The sequence below is a fragment of the Trypanosoma brucei genome, chromosome 10 (assembly GCF_000210295.1).
Source record: "Trypanosoma brucei gambiense DAL972 chromosome 10, complete sequence".
Lineage (NCBI taxonomy): Eukaryota > Euglenozoa > Kinetoplastea > Trypanosomatida > Trypanosomatidae > Trypanosoma > Trypanosoma brucei.
Genome location: NC_026743.1, coordinates 3,835,515 through 3,857,223, shown reverse-complemented (window position 1 = coordinate 3,857,223; position 21,709 = coordinate 3,835,515). Strand labels below are relative to the sequence as shown.

Genomic DNA, 21,709 nt, shown 5'->3' with positions numbered 1-21,709 from the left:
GGAGGTAAAGCACTAAGAGAAAAGCACTCCATATCGCTTGGGTAAGTGAAGTTAACAAACTGCATGAGCAATATATGCGATAAAGATAGTAAGGGGGGTCGAAGCGACCAACCAACTCAAGCAGAAGTTAATAATACACACCTACCCACAAAAAAAAAAATCAGCCGTGACATGATTTTGTAACTACTTGGCCGCGTGCCCCGCTTCTTGAGGGGAAACCTTCTCCATTCCCAGCGTCGCCCAGCCTGGGGCACGCCGGGGTAGCCGCTTGCGGTTGCCTTTCAATCCTAGAGCCTCCTTCAACTCACCAGCCTCCAGGGCTGGACCCTGTATGCGATAGTAGAAACGGTCCAACGTTGCTGGGTTTTCAGCTGTTTCCTGACGGTCGTGCATTTCGCTTACTGTCATGGAAAGCCGCTTAGCAAGCACAGCTGACCCACGCGCCGCCTGCTCCAAGTTAGATTCTTGTGGGTGCGTCCAGCGGTCGACAGACGTGGGGTGGCTCGCCCGAAAGGGAGCAGGGACATTCACATCACCACGGGCGGCGTAGAGTTCATGATTTCCCTTTGGTAAATATCCCAACATTACCTTCATATCACGCTGGCGTTGCAGTGAGAGGCCATCGTCCCTATCAGCCCACGCCGTGCCGTCCTGCAGCTTCCTCATGTAGGTTAGCCGCTCTCGGGGGGTCTTCTTATCGTATAGGCCATCAAAGTACACTTCACGTTCTCGTTCAAGAAGACACCGATCACGTACTGTGGCTAGTTGTTCTTGCGTGGGATGCAAAACCGTTGACTTGGGCGAACGCCCCGTTGATGGGTAAAGATAACAGTAAACTTCGTTATAGTTAGCGCGCACAACGCCAGCGGTGTGGTAAGCACGCAGTTGGAGGGCCTGTCGCGCAACCTCGTCAAGGATGCTCCCAAAGACGGGGAAGCCTTCACGAACCGTGCCGAAGTCCGTGAGATTAATGCGCACCACATGGCCCAGGAGTAGATGCTTTGCAATCCCGATACTCTTAAAGCGCACTGCATGGGGATGAGTGCCACCTCGGAAAGGTACTTCAATACCCTCCTTTGTTGGCGGCCGCTGCACCCCAAGTTTTTTAATCTTGAATCGAATCATGTCCCTCATATGCTCTCGATGATCAGCGATAGTGCATACTGCCACCACGCGCCTGTCATTTATGGGTGTGTACAGTGTACCTACCCGAATGAGGTCGAGGCCGAGTTCGCGAGCCATGGTCCGCGCTTGGGCGGTGGGAATATCAACATCTGTATCGGGGTCATCGGCCGGGAAATGTACTTCCGGTCCACCGTCGCTTGGGAGAATGCTCCGCACGCGCGCAAACGGTTCTTGAATCATTTCGTTAATGGGATGTGCCTGAAAGTACAGCAGCGTTTCTTTTCGTACCTTGTTGGTGGAGTAACCAACTTCACTAGTGTCCATCGCGCCTTCCATCAGCATCTCGCGTGCAAAGTCTTCTTCGGCATAATCCGTCAGCTCTTGCAGACGTGCTCGGTTTTCTTCGTTATCCCAAAAATCAGTTCCCCGTAGCACGACCAGACGATCATCAGCCGGCCGTTGCCTATAAGCATCGTAAACTGCCGTGGAGAGCCTGCTGTTGCTTGGAATAAAGGAAGCAGTGTCGGTTATTTCGGTTTGCTCCGAAGCTGCACATCCGCCGCTCAGGGGCGCAAGGACTTCATTGTCACATGCCCCGGGAGGAAAGTGTGGATTCGCATCCGCCGGTAGCGTATTTGTATCAAAACACCCACCCTCCTCCTCCTCTTCACCACTTCGTCCCTTGGTTGGTGGTGTAGAGTGGTGAAGGTGCGAAGGTGCAACAACCACTGTCCCCCTTCTCCCTGCATCTCCTAGTCCACATTCGCTTTGAATCGCCCCACTGGAATTTTCATCTTCCGGCTCCGTATCTGACACCGACGTCCCTTTGCGTCCGCAACCTAAAGTCCTGTACATATTGTCAAACGTTGGGAGCTTCTTTCCGCGTTGATGGTAGTCACGTATCATATCTCGCTCCAGGTGGTCTAGGTCACTTCCGAGCACGCTGCACCCGACGTGGACTGCGGCATTCGTGATATCGCCCTCTTTGTCATCAACTACAATCGACTGTGTCTCACTAACAGCCGGGGAACGACAGAAACTGGGTATGCGCATCGCCACCTCTTTTCTTTCGCCTGCGTTCTCTCCGTGGTGCAACACCCTCGCCAGCGCCACACGAGCTTCATGAGTGGTTGTAAACTCGTTAGGTGAGGGTTCATCACATTCCTCTGTGTTGTTTTCGATACTAAGTTCTCTCTCCTCTGCGGACAGCTGCTTGAGTCGCTCCTTCAACCCCTCCGCTGTGAGGGGGACGTTGAGCTTCTTCCGTGGCAAGGATTGCCGCCGCTTCAGGGCCTTCCTGGACAATGCCGTGTTGACAGTACTGAGAACGCCCTTTCCCTGTCTGGCACCCAACGACCGAGGCAGCGCTTGCTCGAAGTAAGTTCCACCGAGTGGCGTGCGGTACAAACAGCACTGGCACTTGCATAACGAGGACCACCGCACGGCACTGCCTCTGCCCGATCTACGCATGATTGCTAGGTTGTAGGAGAGTGTAGCTGCCCACAAAAGGGGCGGAGGCACTTCAACCTCTTATTTCCCTTCGTGCCGTTTGCTCGCGAGCCCTGCAAGGAGGGAGGTTTTGTCTTTCTGGTGAGCATGAATGCGGGAGGTGATGGGAAGCGGGGGCGTGAAGAGTGCAAAACTAAGGGCTTCACAGAGTTCTCAAACCATAGCACAGTATGATTTGCAGCGTAAACCTTCAACAAAAGAATTTATCCTTCCGCTCACCTTTCAGCCGATACAGTTGAGTTGGTGATTTCCCAACTCAGTTATGTGCAGTTAGAAGTGAAGAACAGAGGAAATCCCACGACATTTGCTAACGGCAAAAGATAAGACAAACCTCAACTATTCATATATGTCTGAACTGTGTTTTATTCGTTCCCTTAAACAACTATCACGAAACTCCTGTCCCCAATTGACCGTTGTTGCCTTCGTTGCCACACTGCTCCCCGTTACACTATTCTTCCTCTTGTCGTCCCCAGCTTCCTATGTGTGCGCGTCATAGGCTCCACGTGCCCCTACCTCCTTTTCTACAAACCTCGTCGACAGGTGCCAAACTGCATATGAAAGGGAAGGAACAAGGCTATAGCATCCACAGAAGTTATGGGAACAGCCCTTATCTTCGTTCACCTTCTCTTAACTTCCTCCGCGCCTTCTCCACCATGTAAGCCGAAGGGGAATAGCCGCCCCTGAAAGTTGTGTGCACATACTAACACCCGCGCTACATTTCGATCGTCCATCCTGGTGGCGAGGGTGCCGCACCACCCCTAACCGAGTGAAGTAAAACGCTATAAGTATGCATTGTATCGGAAATGACTCGCATGAAGACTGGGTTGGAAGCAAAGCCGTTCATAAACAGCTGTGATAAAGGGCCCACAAGAGACAACAACGACACGTTTGAGGCGAGACTCACGGTAGAGAGCTCTCCAAGTACCACACCCGTCACCGTTACACTTGCCCCAGCAACATGTTTGAGTGATGGCGCAACCGGTACAAGTGGCGACACGAGGCGGGACGCCTGACGCTTGGTGTTGATGTGCAGTGCGCCATACATGGCTGTGGGGATGGGGCAACAGCTAGCCACGCGGCGACTGAACATAATGCTGTGTCTTACACTCGGAGCCTTCTCGATATTCTTGAGCTATCTTGTGAAAATGTCTAGGTACCCAACCTATTTTTTCCCCCTAACATTTCAAGCAGGTGTACAAACGGACGCACACGCGTAGTTTGCAACCACCACATTGTACGTACGGGGCACACAAGGGCAAAAAGGAGGTAGGAATGTATGGGCAACACAGGCCTAAGCCACGACACAAGCGATGAAACAAAACAGACGGATAATTGGGGAAAACACAACAGATTTTTACTAACTAGAACATCGACTTCCGGTTAATGATTCCTAGTCAACTGGACAAATGGGAAACTAAACGAACGCAAACGTTTCTAGAAATTGTTGGTCGATGTTATTGCACGAAACACCCTTGATTGCTCTCTCACCAGCCGTACCAATTCTAAGTGGGTACCTAAAAATGTAATCTATTTTTCTATAAATTCTATGAAGACCATGTGTTGGTCTGTCGTCGACTGGTGCCTGCATCTATGAATATATTACTTCATTTCTCTCCCAGGACGCTTCCTGAAAAGAGATTAGAAACCTTCTCGATTGAAAGGCCGCGCGGTAAAAGACAGTAGGCATGGGCCTTCGCGTTAATTCCATCACAATTGATACAAGGGTGGGACATCCCAGCTCCCCTTCTCACTCGCTTGCATTAGTTCGCGGTGCGAGAAATACTGTAGTGAACCATCTTCCAAATGAAGCAGGTCCTTCACAAAAAAGCCGATGCGCTCCTGCGTGCAGCGGTCCGCGGCGGTCCGGGTCCAGAGGCTTAACTTCCAGTCTCGTCGACGCTCTGCCCGCCGCACCACTGCTCCACAAATCTCTGTTTCATCGCCTGGGAGCTGCTCACCAATCATTGCAACACAAAGCGCCTCCCATGCTCGATCCACTGGGAGTTGAGCCTCAGCTGCGGCAGCCACAGCGCCGTCGAGAGCGGTAGCGGGGCTGTCATCGTGTTGAGAGACGCGGAAACGCATTACCCAGCGCCCACCCCTGCGGTTGGCTTCGTGCTCCCACATAGGGGCGATATTCCGCCGGAAGAGGTAGTAGTTAAATCCGGGCGGTAGCTGCGAAGGATTGAGTGTACATGTAATAATCCCCCAGAACCCTTCAGCACTGTCGAATAGACCGATGCTTCGCACCTGGTCAAGCCATGTCGCCTTCTTCACTTTCGTCTTGGACATACCACCCTTCTTCGCGCCGCTGCCACGCACATTTGGTGTAGCAGTTGCTGCTTCGTGGCCATCAGGCAACACGCACCACATTTCCCAGACACCCCATAGCTGAGTGCACTGATTGGTGGGTGGGCCAAAGAGAGTGGGCTCTCCGGGGCGGGGTCTCAGTAAGGTCTGCATCTTGTGTGTGGGAGCTTTGTAACACTATAGATGGCAAGAGTGGGAGACGAGCACGTAGGTGACGACTCTGTATTTAAGGGGGTCGGGGGAGAGTCCTGTGTAAGTTTGCAGAAAACATGAGCTTATCGGTTTGACTATGCGCACAGACGAATATACATCCATGTGCTTGTATGTGTTCCACGTATGTCTACCAAACCTAAGGATCGTGCGCGGTAAAAATAATTGTGATAATAAATAAATACTGGCGTCCCAATGGAAAACTCAGCCCCGTGCTTAACCGGCAGCCGGAAGGGGGTGTGGCTGGGCCTAATGTTCATTGTGAGTAGTCATTTCTGTTTGTCTATATCCGAAGACGCCCCCACGCGTGCCAGGCGGCGCTCTCTCGAGAGGCATTTCATCAGATTTACTTTATACGGAAAATAGCAGGTGACGTGCTTCATGTGCAGTTCGTAGCCCTCGACCTCGTCACTTGTCATACACGAGTAGAATAACGAGTTATTTTCGCTACAAGGGTGCTCGGAGCTCATCTCCGGGTCAAACGGGTGAAAAGGATGGCGACTCAAGAGTTCGTTGATGTGCCTATCACCAAGCTCCGGTGGCGGCGTCCTCTGTAGGTACGCAGAGTCACCGTACATCCAATTGGCAGCACGGCGAAAAAACGTGTCCTCGGACATTAGTCAGAAGGTGATCAAAGCCCCGTCAACGTCCAATCAGGTATGCGGACACCTGCGTTTCTCCAGCCTGCCTACTATCTGCATAAAAAATGACAAAGACATAGGAGTCAAAAAGGAGGGTATGTACAAAAGGAAGGTAAAAAAAAAAAAGAAAAAAGCGTACGCGAGACGTGGTGACTGCGCACTTCCCAAATGGGCACTAATTGACACTTACGTGTTTATGTGTCCACATGTGCACATGGCATGAGGTTCTCTGAAACGCGTGTTGGATGCCGCCGCATATCTGTTGCGGCCCACCCCCCGGCTCACTACTCAGCAAGAAGTAAAAGAGAGACGGAAAGAAAAGAGTGACCACCCGCGTCGCACCAGGTGCCAATCGCTGGAGAGCACAGACAGCCCACGGAGGAAAATAAAAAATTTTCACAGTACATCACACAGGTTTTCTCTCCCACTGACCACACATGGCCGGGTGCCGACAAAAGAAAGATGAAGGGTAGCCTCACCACTTCCCAAGAGTACAGTGTCCACCGCAACTAACCCCGCCAATCGCAGCACCTGGCCCAAATAGCGCAGTGCGATAAGAAACTGATGTTCCACTGAAGAGCTCATCTGACGTGTGTAGTGGAGAACGAAAAAAATAGTAATACAAACCACACAAGACAGCGCCTCCGCTACATTGTACGAAGAATCCCAAAAGTTACCTCGCATCACCATGAGACGAATAGTGACTTCGCAGACGAAAAGCAACGTTACGATTGCTTCAGCTGTATGGTACCAAAGGGTCGTTACGCAGCTACTCCTCACCACGCTGATTAGCAACAGCACAATAGATGTGGCAAGGATACATCGGTTCGTTTTAGCGCTAAAAATCAAGAAGTAAAAGTTCTTCAGGCGCTCCCGAAAAGGGATTCTTTGGAGAGTACTCACTGTCGATGAGGGCCACGGAAGTCCATCTGACATTCTATGAGAGCCACACAGACTCCCCTATCACCCCACCCAAAACCCTGACGCTTGTCACTGTATTATTATGCTTACTGACCTTCCTTATGTACTGCGCGTAGGCAAAGTAACACAAACGAACACAAAACACACGAGTGGGCACGACCATGACGAAACAACATGAGTTGTGGTGAAGGGAAAACAAACAAATAAACAATGCAACAAACAAATAGAGCTATGATTGCTTACCTTTCTGGGGGGAAAAAAAATACGCACCGCTCAGCTGAAGAGGCCAACCGAACCCCAAATATCAAATACAAGATGCTCTGTGCCCTCCAAGTAGCGAATGCGTTGTTCAGATACACTCTCGTCGTCGTCCGCGGCGCGCAAAATTTTTGCGGTCATTCGTTCCCTCAGCGACCGCATAGCACTCAATGGTCCACAAGCAAACATCCATCCGCTCCTTTCGAGAAGCTCAGAACGTATAAACTCAGCATGCGACTCCAGCACATCCGTGACGTATCTTGGGTGTTCACCTGCAGTCGATCGTGAAAGGGCTACTTCGTACCGGGAGATTGCACCTAGCCTCAGCGCCTCTTGTAGCTGCTCATGGTACACGAGTTCCGAGAAGTTTCTTGCGCCATACACCACCCAGCATTTAGTACTGCAACGCTCAACGGCCGAACCATCAGCACGGCGACGCACGAGTTCGTTCACTGCACTCATCAAGGGCGCAATTCCAGTACCCGCACCCACAAGTATCACCCATGGCAACATCGTTGGGACTGGAGACAGTCCTGTGGACAGACGAACAGGGGTGATAGCCCTATTCAAGTTCTTCGCAAACGAGGACATACCAAACAGCTTAGTGCCAACATACAAACGAAGCGCATGTTGACGAGAATGAAAGTAACACAACGGGTTTGAGACGTGCCCAGTGAAGTGGTTCCCACCATTTCCTCCTTCCGTACAACGCCGTAACGCGGCGCCACGCAGCAGACCCGCAAAGATGTGAGCAGGTTCACTGGTGCATTCCTTCTCAACGGCGCTTTCAGTTTTGGCGACGTCGACACCACGCAAACAGAGTTGCACAGAGCCCAGGCACGATCCCCCTTGTCTGTCAGCGGTTTCACTTAGTGTGTAGTTAGCTACGCTGAACTTTCTCGCCCGCAACGGTCCACTGACCTCGAGCAAACGCGCAAGCGGAAAATTTACGAATGAGAACACATTTAAAACGTCAATCAGCCGTGGAAAACATGGCGTAGCATTTCCACCTACGGTGGCCTTGTATATCAGTGGCGCCACCTCACTCGATCCACACACCTTTAGCAACTCCAGCATATCACGACTCTCAGGTGTCAAAGAATCTGGGAGAACACCCTTAACAGACGTCGCGACACGGAATAGCGTCTGGAGAAACGTTGGGCGCAAAATGTAGCTGCAACTCCCGATGTCCACAAAATAGGCCAAAAGGGTACGGATCTGAACGGGTTGTTGTAACGGAAGCCACGGGGGAAAGTGGCCTGGTGGCACAAACGGAGACCGATAGAGTTCACACCACTGGTTGGGAGACACACCCAAGCGATCGCATAATTTTTCTACCTCTCCGTTTTGTTCACAATTTCCCACACTGTAATCATTGGGGCGAAAAATCTCAACAACATCCCCCGGTAGCGGTAACAATGGTAATTTTAGCTTTTCGAATCCATCAGTTTCACCCAAAACTACATCAAGCACATGTATGTCTTGGTTCCCGACGGGGGAGTGAGCACCGGAATCGCCACGGGAGCTGCTCGCGACTGCATGAACGTCAACAACATCAGAAAAACGGCCGAGTATGGTCGATATCGAGGTCGCTGCCGTTACGCAGCGGCCTTCGTCGTTGGGAATGTCAATATACTTGACCACAACAGAGCCCACATAATTCGATGAAACACCATCACCATCACTATCATCATTATCATCATCATCAGATGAACTATCACATCCCCCTTTAACATCACCATCTGCAAACTCGTCTTTAATTACGGTGTTTTGCATGCGTTCTTCGTATTTCATCATTTCGTCGAAATACACATCCCATACACATCTTGTACACCCGCTGCCACAGCAATCGCTGGGTGCAGGCTCCCGCGGACGCTTTGGAAAGTCATGCTTCATCGCCCTATTATGTCACACTTGAGAGGGTGCAAAGGGACAATTATCTGTTCGGTGAGCACCGTAAGCATTGATATCATAAATACTGAACGTCGACGCTAACGAGGCCATCACAGACCTCGCCCCATTACCGACAAAATCTCGTGCATATTTTATTTAAAATGTATTGACTAACGTTGAGTGGATGAGGAAAATACAACCCTAGTCACCCTTTGGACCGGGAGAATGTGCCAAAATAATACGCCACATTTCCTCACGAAGGCCCTCAAGTGTGAGTCCCTCATTGTGTCGCCAAACATACGGCTCTTTAGCACCTGTCTCCGCCGCAGGGTTCCTAAACTTAGCAAAATACGCATGTTCAATCACCTCCTTTGCCGTAAGCCGCTTGTCAGGATGGAATACTAGCAGCTTTGAAAGTAGATCAGCCGCCTCAGGAGTAGCAGCGGGAAAGAGTTCTGTAAACGGTCGAGCCTCCTGAAAAGGCTGTGCAAGAAGAAAGTTCTTTGCTTCCTCGCTAAGAAATTCCATATCCTCCGAAGCGGGGGTCCCTAGGAGATGGACAATCATTATCAATTGATGAATGTAATCAGAGCCAGGCAAAAGCGTCTTACCAACCATCAATTCAGCAAAGATGAGCCCTAGGCTCCAGACATCCACTGCGTTTGTATATCGATGGGATCCCATGCCTAACACTTCAGGTGGTCGATACCACCTAGTTACAACATATTCGGTGAGCGCAGAGGTATGCGTACATTGATCATCACGAGCAAGCCCGAAGTCACAGATAGCCAGAGTACAATCAGCGTTAACTAATAAATTACTTGGTTTTAAGTCACGGTGTATAACTTTTGCGGTGTGCAAGTAGAAAAGCCCACGAAACGCCTGAATCATTAGGTACTGATAATGTTCGTTTGTAAGACTTTGTCGACTTCGGATGATCCGGTGAAGATCCGTGTCGTAAAGGTCCATCACTATGTATATATCAGAAAAATCGTCTTTCCGTACTGGGCGAATAAACTGCCTTAGGCGTACGAGGTTGGCGTGATGTAGCGATGTAAGAATATCCATTTCCCTCAATATACGCTTGCCTTCCTTTAAGTCTGAGAATACGCGTTGTATTCTTTTGATAGCGACACGTTCGCCGCTATCTTCATCAACAGCCGAGCACACAGACCCGTACGACCCGGATCCAATAAATTTCACGAGTTTATGAGAACGGCCAACTTCAAATGTTTGCCCCCGGACAACGTATAAACGTCGATCTTCCGTAGGACAAGCCAGTTCTTGTGGTATGTCCATATTTCCTTAAACTCACTAAATATGGTACCCTTCGGAAATATTTCGCACACTCATAAGACACTGTACATGTGAGAACAGAAGTAAGAAATATGGAAGATTTAAACTACTTCAATTGCTCCTTGCCACAAAAAGTTGGCTACTGAAATACACACACAGTAAAACTAAATGCAACAGAGCTGAATGAATTGCGTCGCGATGCTGAACGTGTTAAAAATCCTCCATAAAACTTGGCCACATTTCTCCTGCTTTTCGACCAGAGCAATTCACATGCTAAGCTATCGGACACGTCAGAATTAAGCTGCTCGAAGATTTCAAAAATTTCGCCGATACTTCACCCACGCGTATGGATTTCGGTAGGTTAACAACAGTTTCGTCAATTTCTATAGTGCCCGGCGTTACCTCCAGGTTTACCGACTTCATTGATGTTACGCCCGGCGGTGGATGTAGTCGTACAACAACCACCGTTTCATCGCAACTCAAAGAAGTAACCTTCCATTCGTGGAGTGGCTTTGTAGGGATAGTAGGAGTATTTTTGAGCACTTCATCACATTTGGAGATTAGACCGGCCTTTCCCGGTTCTTGTGGCGTGCAACTACTTTGCCGAAGATCAACAATTTGACATTTCTTTCTAAGGTTCTCAGGGAGATGAAGAAGTGGATCGGATTGCGATTCGTTACACTCACCACTTCCCTTGTCTCCATATAGCCTGGCCTTGCTAAGGAAACCTTTCTGAATTCCACTACTTGCAGGCATTTCTGTAACAAGGGGTGATCGGCTATTCTCCACATCCTTTCTATTGGTGTCTACCTTAAGTTTGTCCCCTAGCAAATCCGATTCTGACTCTGTCTTTGTTGACTCGTTCTTCAAATGTGTATCCATTGATCTCATCATCTCTGAAATCATTTGCTTGACGTCCCGTTTTGTGCAACTATAGTATTTCGTCCCTTTAATAAGCTTACAGTCCCGTGCATTTAGTCTTACTCCACACTCCTGCAAGATCCATTCAATAGCGAGGGTTGTTAGCCTGGTTATATAATGTTCAAAAAGTCGGTGTCCCTTCACACAGCGCTCAGTCAGTGACGGATGGACAACGACGTCGATAACAAAATCACACCTACCCTCTTCGCATTTCAATGGAGGCCTAACAGATATTGGAACAATAAGATTATCTACTCCATATTCATCTAAATAGCTTGTGGGTGCGACGTCCATGCTTTTTGTCAGTGCTTTACCGACTGATTCATGCCCACAGACGTTAACTACAACGTTCGTCTTCCCATCCACCGCAACCGAATCGAAGCAAAACCCCGGTTGACACTCTGGTTGAAGCATTTAAAAAACTAAGTTGTAAATCAGGAGTGTTCTTGCTGGTATGATAAAAGTGCTGCCTACCAATGTAAATGCAGTATGCAGAGAGATTTCAAGTAGACGAAGAGGATAAAGTGTGCAGATACCGGTAAGTTAGCAGCCAGTTTCTTTTGAGGTTTGCAATACCACGGGAGCCAAATTTTCCCGCTGTTAAATGCCGCTCATAAGTGTTACGTGCGCCCGTTACATAGAGAGAAACGTGCGATAAGACACTGGTACCCCCGAAGCAAGGATTAAGAAAAACGAAATGACAAAAATACAATATACGCATTTGTTTTGCAATAACTTGTTGCATTCAGAACAGAATAAACAAAGAAATGAGAAATATAACCCACATTGGGGTACTGAAGATAGAAGGATCGCGGTACAAACCTTCAAAACCGCTTGCAGTAGATACAACCCGCCGGTAACCGCGAATATACATCACTTCAGCGTTGATGGATATAAGTAGTCGCGCCATAGGTAAGTTGACGAATGCTATGCAAATACTTGCACTAGCAACGACGTACGGACGTAGAGTGCATCCGCAGCGCAACCCATTGGTTCAGCTCTGCGGTACAGCGCTCCAGCGTCACTTGCAACGTTGCGGGTTAGAGATGCACCAGTACCACTGTGGCGTTAGGGGGTTAGCTTTCAGGTGGCGTATCGACGTCTGAACCCGCGTGCGCGTTGCGACGAGGCGGTATTCAAACCGATCAACAACAAATTGGATGGGGGAACAGTAAAACAAACCTGCTGCGACCGGATGGATGGGTATTGCCACCTTCTTGACGGCACACCAGCATTGGTTACCGGGTACACGGGATATTAACCGCTCGCAACGAATTAGCCTTGAAAACGTCGCAGCGCATCGAAAACAACACCGTCAACGACCGGGACACTCCCTCCGACGAACCCATGATCGTTGCCTACCGTATCACTCGGTGGTGGCTTCGCTACGTGCCACTACATTTTTTCTCCATACGGAGTAACGGTGCACCTCTCGCATCGTTGACATGCTCAAAGGATTGCAAACACACCACATTCGCGTGATATACTATACGGGCGGTCCCTACCATTTAGACCGGCCGCGATAGTGCGAAAAAAGGGAGCAATCGTCCACCGCCCACCTAAGTGACTCCGCGCACGCCACCAAACAAAGGCATGCCCAGGCTTGAGTCACGAGCTCCACCACCGCCGCCACAGAGAAAAGGACCGCTATTCCGTCAGGCTGACGCCGCCCGGACCGGCGGTCACCGTGTTCAGTGATGTTCTCCAGGTGGCAGGGGCATCCAAAGGGGGCGACCACAACCCATAAAATCCCCCTCCATGCAGTGACCACAAGCGCAAGGTCGGCTCCATGTGAACCCGGGAATGGCCCCTTGCCGACCCGTGCCCGCCGAACAACCCGAGGCCGATGGTGGTACAGAAACGGCACGTCACCCCCTTGGAAGGCTCGTCTTGAGTGTGGAGATGGCAGCGCAGCCGGAAAGCAAGCGGCTGGGATGTGCGTTGGCTCCGCTCGCTTCTTTCTTGACGCTGCCATCTCCACATGTTGCGCCACGAAATGAGGACACATCGGGGTCTTCAGGGGTATGCGTCGATCGCCGCTGCCGGAATGGTCCCGCGGGGACGGCGGAAATGTGGGGCAGGGGCCGTACCCGATACCGCTGGCTGCGGACTCTGAAGTTCCAGTGTGCAACGCGAAGCTGAGATTGGAAACTAAAAAAAACGAGGAATACGGTGCGGGACTGGGGTCAGGGCCCGCTGTCGGAGAGGGTGGCGGCTGCACATCAAGCGTGGTCGCCTCCTTTTTTTTGGTGTGGGAAGCAATGCCGATAGGGCTTTAAGGGGTGGTGGGTAAACGAGGTTGTGAAAACGTTGCGTAAACCGTTGGGGCGATGGACAAAGTCACCGCCCCTGCTCTAGCCCACATCGTCCGGCGTGCGCCATTGCGGTGCCGAGGCCTAATTTTCTCTGGAAATGCCCGTTGCGGCGAAGCTAGGGTTCGCCAGGTCGCTATAAAGAGAACCATCACAGATGTGCGGTGTCAGGTCGCATTTGCCCTCACCAGGGTTGTGGAAACGGTGATTGGGTGATAAAAGCTGTGCTTCCGGAAGGTTAGGCCATCAAACAATTTGTTGTGCGAAGAGACCCTGCAAATGGCGACGTGGACGGCCAAAGGGCCCTTGGGTACGCCCGGGGGTGCTGTTGCCGCCATCGCCCCTTCCCGAATTATTAAAATTAGCCAGCCCCGCGCGGGACTCGGACGAAGTAGGGTGCGGCTTTCAGCCAATCACTTGCTGCCGCTGGTTGCTTTTTCCCCCTTTCCCTCCCTTCTTGTGTTTGTTTTTAACGGTGAGGGCACTTTTGGCCGACACCAGAAGGCATCTGTGAGCATGCCTTCGGCGGCGTCGGCATCCCACCCACCCCAAGCCCAACCCAAATGAGCAGGATCGCGGCAGTCGCAAATCTAGTGCAGTGCTTGAAAGCCGCCTACGTGCTCTGCCGATGCGGATGAAATTGTTGGAGGAGGCACAAAATGAACCGCGCGTGGAAAAGGGGGACCAAACAGTGCCAGAGCTTAGCGACACCTCGTTGGTCGGCCCAACTGGGAAGCCCGAGTAAAAGTGGCTCTGGCGGCCATAACCGGTTCTCCGGTAGTGGGGGAGAGGGGCGGTGCGTGACCACAAGGCTCGCGGCCACCGGTCGTGAAAACATTCTTGTGCATCCCTCGAGGGATAGCCGCTGCTCCGCACGGGAAAGCTCGACGAATCGGCATCGAAAGTTGGAGTCGCTAGGAAAGTGAAATATCTTACGCGCGCTTCGCATTTATGTGTTTCAAGGTTGTTTAACCAGGTTAAAAAATTTTAATTTTAGAAAATTTCTGTGCGCCTCCGCGCCCCCCCCCCCGCCGCCTAAGGTGGTCACCACCCGGCCAGCAAAAACAAAACAAAAACATTGGGGTTGCACAAGGGCAAATGGCCTCAAGGCAAAAACCCTGCGCTCACGGAGGTCTATGGGGTATTAGAGGTGATTCAGCTACTCGTAGCAAGGGACGGCTGTCAGAATAAAAAGGCGAAGTGGTAATTATGGAACTGGACGGAAATACTGAGGGGGACTTTGTATTCGGCTATACTCCGCTCACTTGGGGAGTCAAATGTGCGTCAGGGATCCTAGAGCTTGAACATCCCGGAGAAAATACAGCATCAGCCCCAGGGGCCGTCAGTTGTAATCGAGGTAAAGGGGGAACTAAGGTAGACACTAGTTGGCGAGCATAGGCCTTGACAACATAGTTTGTGTTTTGGGAGCGTTCAGCCCGCACAACTGGGCCAATTCCGTAGTAAGCGCATGAACCTACACGCTGGTGCCCTGCGGACAGTACTGCAAAAGGATCCCACCGCGCAACAACGTGGAATCACGGCCACTAGCGCGTAAGAAGCGTACAGCTTCGTAGGAATCTTAGAAACGAGCAAACGCAAGGACCCTATACTCCTAAAAAAATAGAAAATCAATGAAAATAAGCTCCCCCACACACACAGACCTCCTGGGGAGTGAATTCTAATCTTCAAGACCGCCGCGGGCAAGGCGTGAGGTGACCGCAGAAGTTTTGTGCCTGATGGCGCTTGCCCTTTGGAGTGTTGGTTCTTCACAACACAGCAAGACACAAACTTGTCCATCATTCGTTGCCAGCTTACCGACGCCTCGGGGAACATATTACAATCACTCAAATCGTGGAGGATGAAACGTATTTAGGTGCACTCCAGGCGGAAACTGCGGTCCCGAGAGGGCCGACGGAGGCAAGGGACTCCCGTGTATCAACTCCTCCGTTGGGTCGCGGGAAACTTGCACCCCCTCGCTCGCGATAAACGACCCCGGCGCATTCACGGAAGTCTCTTTTTTTTTTTCCCTGCTGCCGCTGCCGCTCCACTTGGTGATGTGAAGTAAGGCCTCTACATCACCACAAACTCCGTTCTCCAAGCAAGCGGCTTGGGAAGGTCCGGTCCCCCCATTGTCCTTGGCTGAACAGAGTGCAAAAATGGGGTCTGACAACTTCAGCGGACAACACACACACACACACACACACGAACGATTGAACTCACAAACACTGCGCTACGCTTGTCAGAAGCCCATCGCAAGGGGTGACGGTTTAGCCTTCGCTCTTGTGGAGGACCTGCGAAGGCTCACCGCCGCCTCTCGGATATCAAGAGTGGGAGTCGTTCTCTGGTTGCTTTGGTTTCTTACAACGCTCTTGGTGGCCGCGTTGCGATTGGTGAAACCCCGAGTTGCGTTGTGATACGTATTCAACCGAAAGCCCCGTTCCACACAAACAAGTGGTCCGTGGATGCCGCGTGATTGGTGGCGAGCATGGCGGATTCAACAAGTGCGGGAAGCTTCTTAACATCAGCAGATGATGTGTCAACTCAGGCACGCTACTTCACCAACGTACCGAAGCCATGCTGCCTACATATGCTGAAAGCTCCGCGAGTTCAGCATAATGTCAGGGTACCGACTTACAACGTCGGCGATACCGGCCCCCTCAAAGTAATTTAAACAATTCTACACTTGCTGCAAGGTGGTTGTTGATAAAGACCCACATAGAACGCTAAGCAATAAAAATAGTGGGAGCGCAACGACGTTGAGAAATCCAGGTTCAGAGAAGGGGCTTTACATCAAGCTAACCACACATCAAATACACAACCATGGCACGGCCGCACCGGAGTGGCAAGGGGACAGCCCGCAGTTGAATCAAAAGCACGGAATCCACTGCACAATCGCGTGCAGTTACAAACTAAGGCCCGTGGGCGCCGTATCACACCAGCTTAGCAGCAGAACAGCAAACAAATAAAAATAAAATAAGGAACACAATAAACGTCATATGGCCTCGCATGCAACAGGAGGAAGAAATGCACGTAGGTAGCGTAACATAAAGTAATCCAAACAAGACACCTGATTGCGGCTTAACTGAACACATTTGTCAGAACAGCATAAAAGAATCGATAATATGGTGAAGGCGACATAAATTGAGAATGCTTCACCATGAATGGTCCAATGTATGAGCGAAGTAAAAACAAAAACAAATACTTAAGAGACAAAGAGGGTGACTGATAGAAACACTATATGCTTAACCGCGGAAGGCACCGTGAAGAGGACAAACAAAATGGAGGGGTGGTATATAGACGCGGCTTATTGCGTTCGCACGCTATTTATCAGAAAAAGATGCTCAAAAAAAAAAAAAAAGAAGACAGCGAAACGGAGTTCAGAAAAGAACTGCCACACGGGAAGTGAAAGCCACACATGTACCCACAGAAGAGCATACCAGCTAAGTTTGATGCGCGGTGAAATCCTCCACACGATTAGATATAATAATCACCGATGCACTGCTTACTGTTTCCGTCGAGCAACCGCCGTCATCCACAACATGGAAGTCCACCACACGGCCCACTTTTGTTGCTATACGCCGCATAACTTCCTGACAGTCGTTATCATCCCACACGGACTTGGTTTTCTGTGGCAACGTCACACGCCAACGCTCGCAGATAGGCAACAGCAGGTCTCGCCGCTTGGAAGGAGTGAATGCGCCAAGCAGCGTCTCAAAGCAGCTGGTGATGATCTGCGATGATTCATCCAGGGCAGTAGTAGCTGAACTGGTGTCACTGGCGTGGCAAACAGCTAATTCACTTTCAGCGACCAGATCGACTTCCCCGTCGAGGCGCAGTGCAGCGAAGGACCGACCGACCACAGCATCAACTTGGTACATTTCCACCGGATCGGGAACGCCACGCAGTGGGACGGCGCTCAGCGCAGTGACGTCAAGTTGCTCACGCTCTGCTGTGCTTAGCGAAAGGTATGTTGCACGTGTCAGCAATATCTGTCCACCATTCGCAGCGCTCTCCGTGCGGGCAGCCATGTTCGACGTATGACCATAGTAGTCGTAACCCTTTGTCACCTCATCGTGGCGAATGTCACACAATCCGGTGTGCACACCAACTCGCACTCGGAGGCCATTCCACAACTTTCGGTACACGTCGGGGTCCAGGCGTGCGGTTGGCGGCACGTATCCCTCACTTTCTAACGCACGGTCCTGCTCAAGTCTGCGATAACACTCGTCAAACACGGACGCGCCCCAGTTGTGGCGAAGGAACGCCCTCTGCAGATCCCGCACAAGTTGCACCGCCATAAACGCACTTCGGCTCGCGATCATGAACGAGTCCCCAACGGTCTTCACCTCGTAACACTCGTACTGGGAGATCAGCGCGCGGATCAACTTGTGGTGTGTGGCGACGGCATCAGCCATGACATCGGGGTGGGCAGCCCACTGTGCTGTGCTGCTTTCAATATCTGTGAAAACAATTGTCACGGGGTCTGTGGGTTCCTTCGGCGCGCTGTTGTTATCACGGGTGTTGTGTCGCGAGACATGCAGCAGCACCGTAGTCAGAGCCACAAGAAGCAGTGCGACGAGAATGGAACTGGCGATTACGCCAGCAAGTTGTCCCCGTGAAAGTTTACCGGCGTCCGGGTCCAAGTACCTCATTGACGGTGTCATGGGATTTGTAAGTGGAGGAATGGAGGCGTTCAGAGCACGGGCCATAGACCACACGGATACCTGCGTTGCACCATAGTTAACGGCACAACCTGTCAAACGCGGCACTCCTTTCAGAAAACAACCGTCATCGGCGAAGGGGCCGTAGCGCATCTCACCGACGTTGACTACAGATTGAGCAAAAATGGAGTCAACAAGCGCAGTTGCGTTCATAGCCTTCATCGGGGAAATAATAACCCGCATGAAATACGCTGTGGCAAATCCTAGAAGCGAGAGCGGCGTTCGCCGTGATGCATTTCTTTCCGCTGTGTAGAATTTCTGGACAACCTCTGACGCTGTGATCTCGTCCGCCCAATGTGGTAGGTTAGTGGCGAAGAGGACGCGATCAGCACTCGAGACGCCTTCGAACGCGTTAAAAAATTCTTCATGAAGCAGTACTACATCGAAAAATGGAACGAACACACGAGCACTATCATGACTATTGAGATGGGCCGCAATCACTACGGGATCAGCTGCCGTGAGGCCGATGACGTAAACATCCCCACTGTCAGGCAGGTGGCCCTCTACCGTGGCGTTGCCGTCCAGCACTACCACTGACTGCGGTTCCACACTGAACGTCGCAAGGGTTTTCTTCAGAACATCCTCGATTGCGGCCGCATCGGTACTGCGGATAACGATATGCAGACGTTTTTTGTCGTTCCTCGAAAGATACGACGTGCACACATAAAATTGCTGTTCCAGGGTTGGCGAGAGATGAATAACATTCCTTTCCATTTTGTTCAGTCGCGGCGCGAGCGGCACCGGGTCAATGAACGCGACACCGGGTGTTTTTAGCATTGCCTCATCCACAACACCCAGCACAGCCGTGGTGATCTTCGTGGACCACTCCCGCTGCAACTCCTCGGCGGCTCCGCTGAAAGGCGAGACGATGGTGTCGAAAAACAGCCTGCTGTCTTGGTTGTGCTCCCTCACTTCGAGTAGAGAGGCGCCCTCTTCCATTTCTACAGCAGCATGCAATGCGGTTGGTCTATCCGGTATCAGAACAGACACACCATTGAACGGAGCCTGCATTTCGACCTCGCTAGGGTAGCAGTGAGAAGAGTCAAACATCATAATTCCGTCGGGTGCATCCAGCAGCCGGTAGCCTCTACCGATCACCCTTACGTGCACCGTGTTCCCTCCCTGGTTGCACCAGCACATTGCTCCCTGACCGGCTGCCCAACCAGCGCACTCACCACCATAGTCTCCAATCACAAGGTCATCAATTACGTATCGCCGCTGGTCATACAACGATTGCATAAATGTTTTTCTGTCAGTCAGACGCTCGGGCACGCTCAACGCCTGAGCCAACACCTCACCAGTGATCCATCCATAAACCAACAACTGCCCATCTATGTCATCGTGATCGAAATTGCTCGAGGCATTGAAGACCGTTACACCCGGGTTCGATTTTAGATACGACCTCACGTCTCTCTGAAACCGTCGGATAGCGTGATACTGTGTGTCCCTTGCAAGTGGGTTGGTTCCCGTTACCACAACTTGCCCATCCACAAATGGGCTAGCGGCAAAAGCCAGCGCCTCGCGCCACATGTTCTCAATGGCAAACTGGAGCATCGACGGAACAAGCACGTACGCACTTCTCGTGCGACTGTCAGCAACCAGGTTTCGTATGAACCTTGCCGTATCCCCCACGGGGGGAGCGAACACAATCACAGCCTGTGGACGACTTTCCACAAACGTATTCCAAGCGGAATCGAAGTGTCTGGTGCTCGCAACCCCGGTCAGTGAGCTACTTAAAGTGAAAACACCGCAAAATCCATAACCCATGCGACGCAATATGCGCTGGGCGACGTCATATTCCTCCACCCCGAAGAAGACATTGTGAAGGTACATGAAACCCAATCGAATTGTACGTAGCCGGCCCAACGCGTATCGGATGAGCGCCAGTAGCTCTGCGGATGGAGAAGCACGCGTGAAGTATAGATTAGGGTTCCACCCACGACCCCCACTTGATCCAGTTAGGGGCGCGAAGGCGACCACATCCTGTTCTGCCAGTAGTGTAATGAGCGACGAGACGGTGCCGAAATCGCCCAGGGGTCCAACTACAACGAAGAGTTTGCCCCTGTTGCGTTCCACAGCCTGCTGGAAGCCACTAATAGGTGACGCGCTGGGCGTAAATGGATGCATGACTTTGACGTGCACACTGGGTGCCGTCTTCCACCGGCGCGAGGTCATGGAAGCGTTGAAGCCAGCGTTAACCGCTTCAACGAACCTTTTCTCTATCTTCTGATGGTGCAATAGAGAGAAAACCTCGATCTCTATATCGGCTTTCACACACATTACCGACAGCAACAGAAGCAGTAAGACTGGCAACGGCGCCGCTCCAACAAGGGCGCGGCCGCAGTAGGATCTCCTCCGTGCTGGACCGACTACGATGGATGTGTCTGCGGCACTGCCGCCAAAACCAGCAGCACGGGTGCCAACGCACATGGTCTTCTGTTTAACCGAGTAAACTATATTCGTGTGGAGACAAAAGGGGGAAGGGATTTGGTAGGGGAGAGGAACGCGAACTGAGGAGAATATCAGTACTTATGGCATGTGCAGTAAAGCCCGCACTCACCGCACCGCACGGCTTCGAGACAAACTGAACACACGCCACCATCCGTGACCCGTGCTTCCGAGCAAGCTATCGATGCCCATGAGCCACTTTGTAATCACTTTCCCCATACACTGAAGGTCCAGTTTGCGTCTCATCGACCGTGGGTGATGCCTGTAATATTTTGCCCCTTGACGACATTTGCCGGCACACATGTTCCCACACCACTTCACCTTCTTCGCATGTGCATTATGGGTTGCCTTCCTCCCCTACCTCCTACACGCTGCGTAACCCCGAAAGACTGACATGACGTATTCAGTAACGAAACGGGGGACACACCAGCAACCCGCGCTTCACTACCCAGATCACTGATGGCAGACACGCTGGAAGGTAACCCCGTATAACCCTTTGCCTGGATGATTTCCACACCTCGCCTCCAAGGCATTTTCGCCTCAACCCAAACTTAAACGGTAGCAGAGAATTTAATGGATGAAGATATATATATATATATATATATAAGTGGAAGAAAAGCAATCTGCAAGTGGAGGAATGGAGGCGTTCAGGGCACGGGCCATAGACCACACGGATACCTGCGTTGCGCCATAGTTTGAGGCACAATCATCCTTCGGAAGTTTCTCTGCGGTGTCGCATTTTGTGTCGTCGAATACACCGTAGCGCATGTCATCAGAGATGATGGAAGAATCGGCATAGAAAAAATTTACCAACGTGTCTGGACTCATTTCTTCTACATGAAGAAGTATTACCCGCATCAATCGACCGGTTGCGAATGCCAGAAGTGATAGGGGTGTCCATAATCGTGAGTCTTTTTCAACATCATGGAACAGTTGAGCAGTCTTCGATGAGGTTTCAGTATCACCCCAATGTGGCAAGCTGGTGGCAAACACAAGACGTGCGGCGCCTGCGGTGTTGTTGAGGGCCGTGGCAAACAGATCATACAGGAATGAAAACTCCGCGAAGAGAACAATCACACGCAAATCGTTACGTTCCTCAAGTTTCCTCGCTATTTCCTTCACATCGGAACGGAAAGGCCAATGC

General features: G+C 51.2%; 12 protein-coding genes across 12 annotated transcripts; all 12 read right to left on the bottom strand.

The window, feature by feature from the left end:
* Positions 1–183: 183 nt before the first annotated feature.
* Positions 184–2,595, bottom strand: TbgDal_X19700 (hypothetical protein, conserved; the record flags this gene model as incomplete). The annotated part of the gene is made up of 1 exon (XM_011780824.1): positions 184–2,595. The coding sequence occupies one exon, from the start codon at positions 2,593–2,595 to the stop codon at positions 184–186; it is 2,412 nt and encodes an 803-aa protein (XP_011779126.1).
* A 751-nt stretch (positions 2,596–3,346) lies between these two features.
* Positions 3,347–3,724, bottom strand: TbgDal_X19690 (hypothetical protein, conserved; the record flags this gene model as incomplete). The annotated part of the gene is made up of 1 exon (XM_011780823.1): positions 3,347–3,724. One exon carries the CDS (start codon positions 3,722–3,724, stop codon positions 3,347–3,349), a length of 378 nt encoding a protein of 125 aa, XP_011779125.1.
* A 617-nt stretch (positions 3,725–4,341) lies between these two features.
* TbgDal_X19680 (eukaryotic translation initiation factor 4e,putative) lies at positions 4,342–5,097 on the bottom strand (the record flags this gene model as incomplete). The annotated part of the gene is made up of 1 exon (XM_011780822.1): positions 4,342–5,097. One exon carries the CDS (start codon positions 5,095–5,097, stop codon positions 4,342–4,344), a length of 756 nt encoding a protein of 251 aa, XP_011779124.1.
* A 326-nt stretch (positions 5,098–5,423) lies between these two features.
* On the bottom strand, positions 5,424–5,771 carry TbgDal_X19670 (hypothetical protein, conserved; the record flags this gene model as incomplete). Its single annotated transcript, XM_011780821.1, has 1 exon — positions 5,424–5,771. The coding sequence occupies one exon, from the start codon at positions 5,769–5,771 to the stop codon at positions 5,424–5,426; it is 348 nt and encodes a 115-aa protein (XP_011779123.1).
* A 420-nt stretch (positions 5,772–6,191) lies between these two features.
* Positions 6,192–6,731, bottom strand: TbgDal_X19660 (hypothetical protein, conserved; the record flags this gene model as incomplete). Its single annotated transcript, XM_011780820.1, has 1 exon — positions 6,192–6,731. One exon carries the CDS (start codon positions 6,729–6,731, stop codon positions 6,192–6,194), a length of 540 nt encoding a protein of 179 aa, XP_011779122.1.
* A 258-nt stretch (positions 6,732–6,989) lies between these two features.
* On the bottom strand, positions 6,990–8,870 carry TbgDal_X19650 (oxidoreductase-protein, putative; the record flags this gene model as incomplete). The annotated part of the gene is made up of 1 exon (XM_011780819.1): positions 6,990–8,870. The coding sequence occupies one exon, from the start codon at positions 8,868–8,870 to the stop codon at positions 6,990–6,992; it is 1,881 nt and encodes a 626-aa protein (XP_011779121.1).
* Positions 8,871–9,068: 198 nt separating this feature from the next.
* Positions 9,069–10,166, bottom strand: TbgDal_X19640 (mitogen-activated protein kinase, putative; the record flags this gene model as incomplete). Its single annotated transcript, XM_011780818.1, has 1 exon — positions 9,069–10,166. One exon carries the CDS (start codon positions 10,164–10,166, stop codon positions 9,069–9,071), a length of 1,098 nt encoding a protein of 365 aa, XP_011779120.1.
* A 270-nt stretch (positions 10,167–10,436) lies between these two features.
* On the bottom strand, positions 10,437–11,498 carry TbgDal_X19630 (hypothetical protein, conserved; the record flags this gene model as incomplete). The annotated part of the gene is made up of 1 exon (XM_011780817.1): positions 10,437–11,498. The coding sequence occupies one exon, from the start codon at positions 11,496–11,498 to the stop codon at positions 10,437–10,439; it is 1,062 nt and encodes a 353-aa protein (XP_011779119.1).
* Positions 11,499–12,585: 1,087 nt separating this feature from the next.
* On the bottom strand, positions 12,586–13,059 carry TbgDal_X19620 (T. brucei spp.-specific protein; the record flags this gene model as incomplete). The annotated part of the gene is made up of 1 exon (XM_011780816.1): positions 12,586–13,059. The coding sequence occupies one exon, from the start codon at positions 13,057–13,059 to the stop codon at positions 12,586–12,588; it is 474 nt and encodes a 157-aa protein (XP_011779118.1).
* A 950-nt stretch (positions 13,060–14,009) lies between these two features.
* On the bottom strand, positions 14,010–14,345 carry TbgDal_X19610 (hypothetical protein, unlikely; the record flags this gene model as incomplete). The annotated part of the gene is made up of 1 exon (XM_011780815.1): positions 14,010–14,345. The coding sequence occupies one exon, from the start codon at positions 14,343–14,345 to the stop codon at positions 14,010–14,012; it is 336 nt and encodes a 111-aa protein (XP_011779117.1).
* A 482-nt stretch (positions 14,346–14,827) lies between these two features.
* On the bottom strand, positions 14,828–15,229 carry TbgDal_X19600 (hypothetical protein, unlikely; the record flags this gene model as incomplete). Its single annotated transcript, XM_011780814.1, has 1 exon — positions 14,828–15,229. The coding sequence occupies one exon, from the start codon at positions 15,227–15,229 to the stop codon at positions 14,828–14,830; it is 402 nt and encodes a 133-aa protein (XP_011779116.1).
* A 1,607-nt stretch (positions 15,230–16,836) lies between these two features.
* Positions 16,837–20,547, bottom strand: TbgDal_X19590 (expression site-associated gene 4 (ESAG4) protein, putative; the record flags this gene model as incomplete). The annotated part of the gene is made up of 1 exon (XM_011780813.1): positions 16,837–20,547. One exon carries the CDS (start codon positions 20,545–20,547, stop codon positions 16,837–16,839), a length of 3,711 nt encoding a protein of 1,236 aa, XP_011779115.1.
* Positions 20,548–21,709: the final 1,162 nt, after the last annotated feature.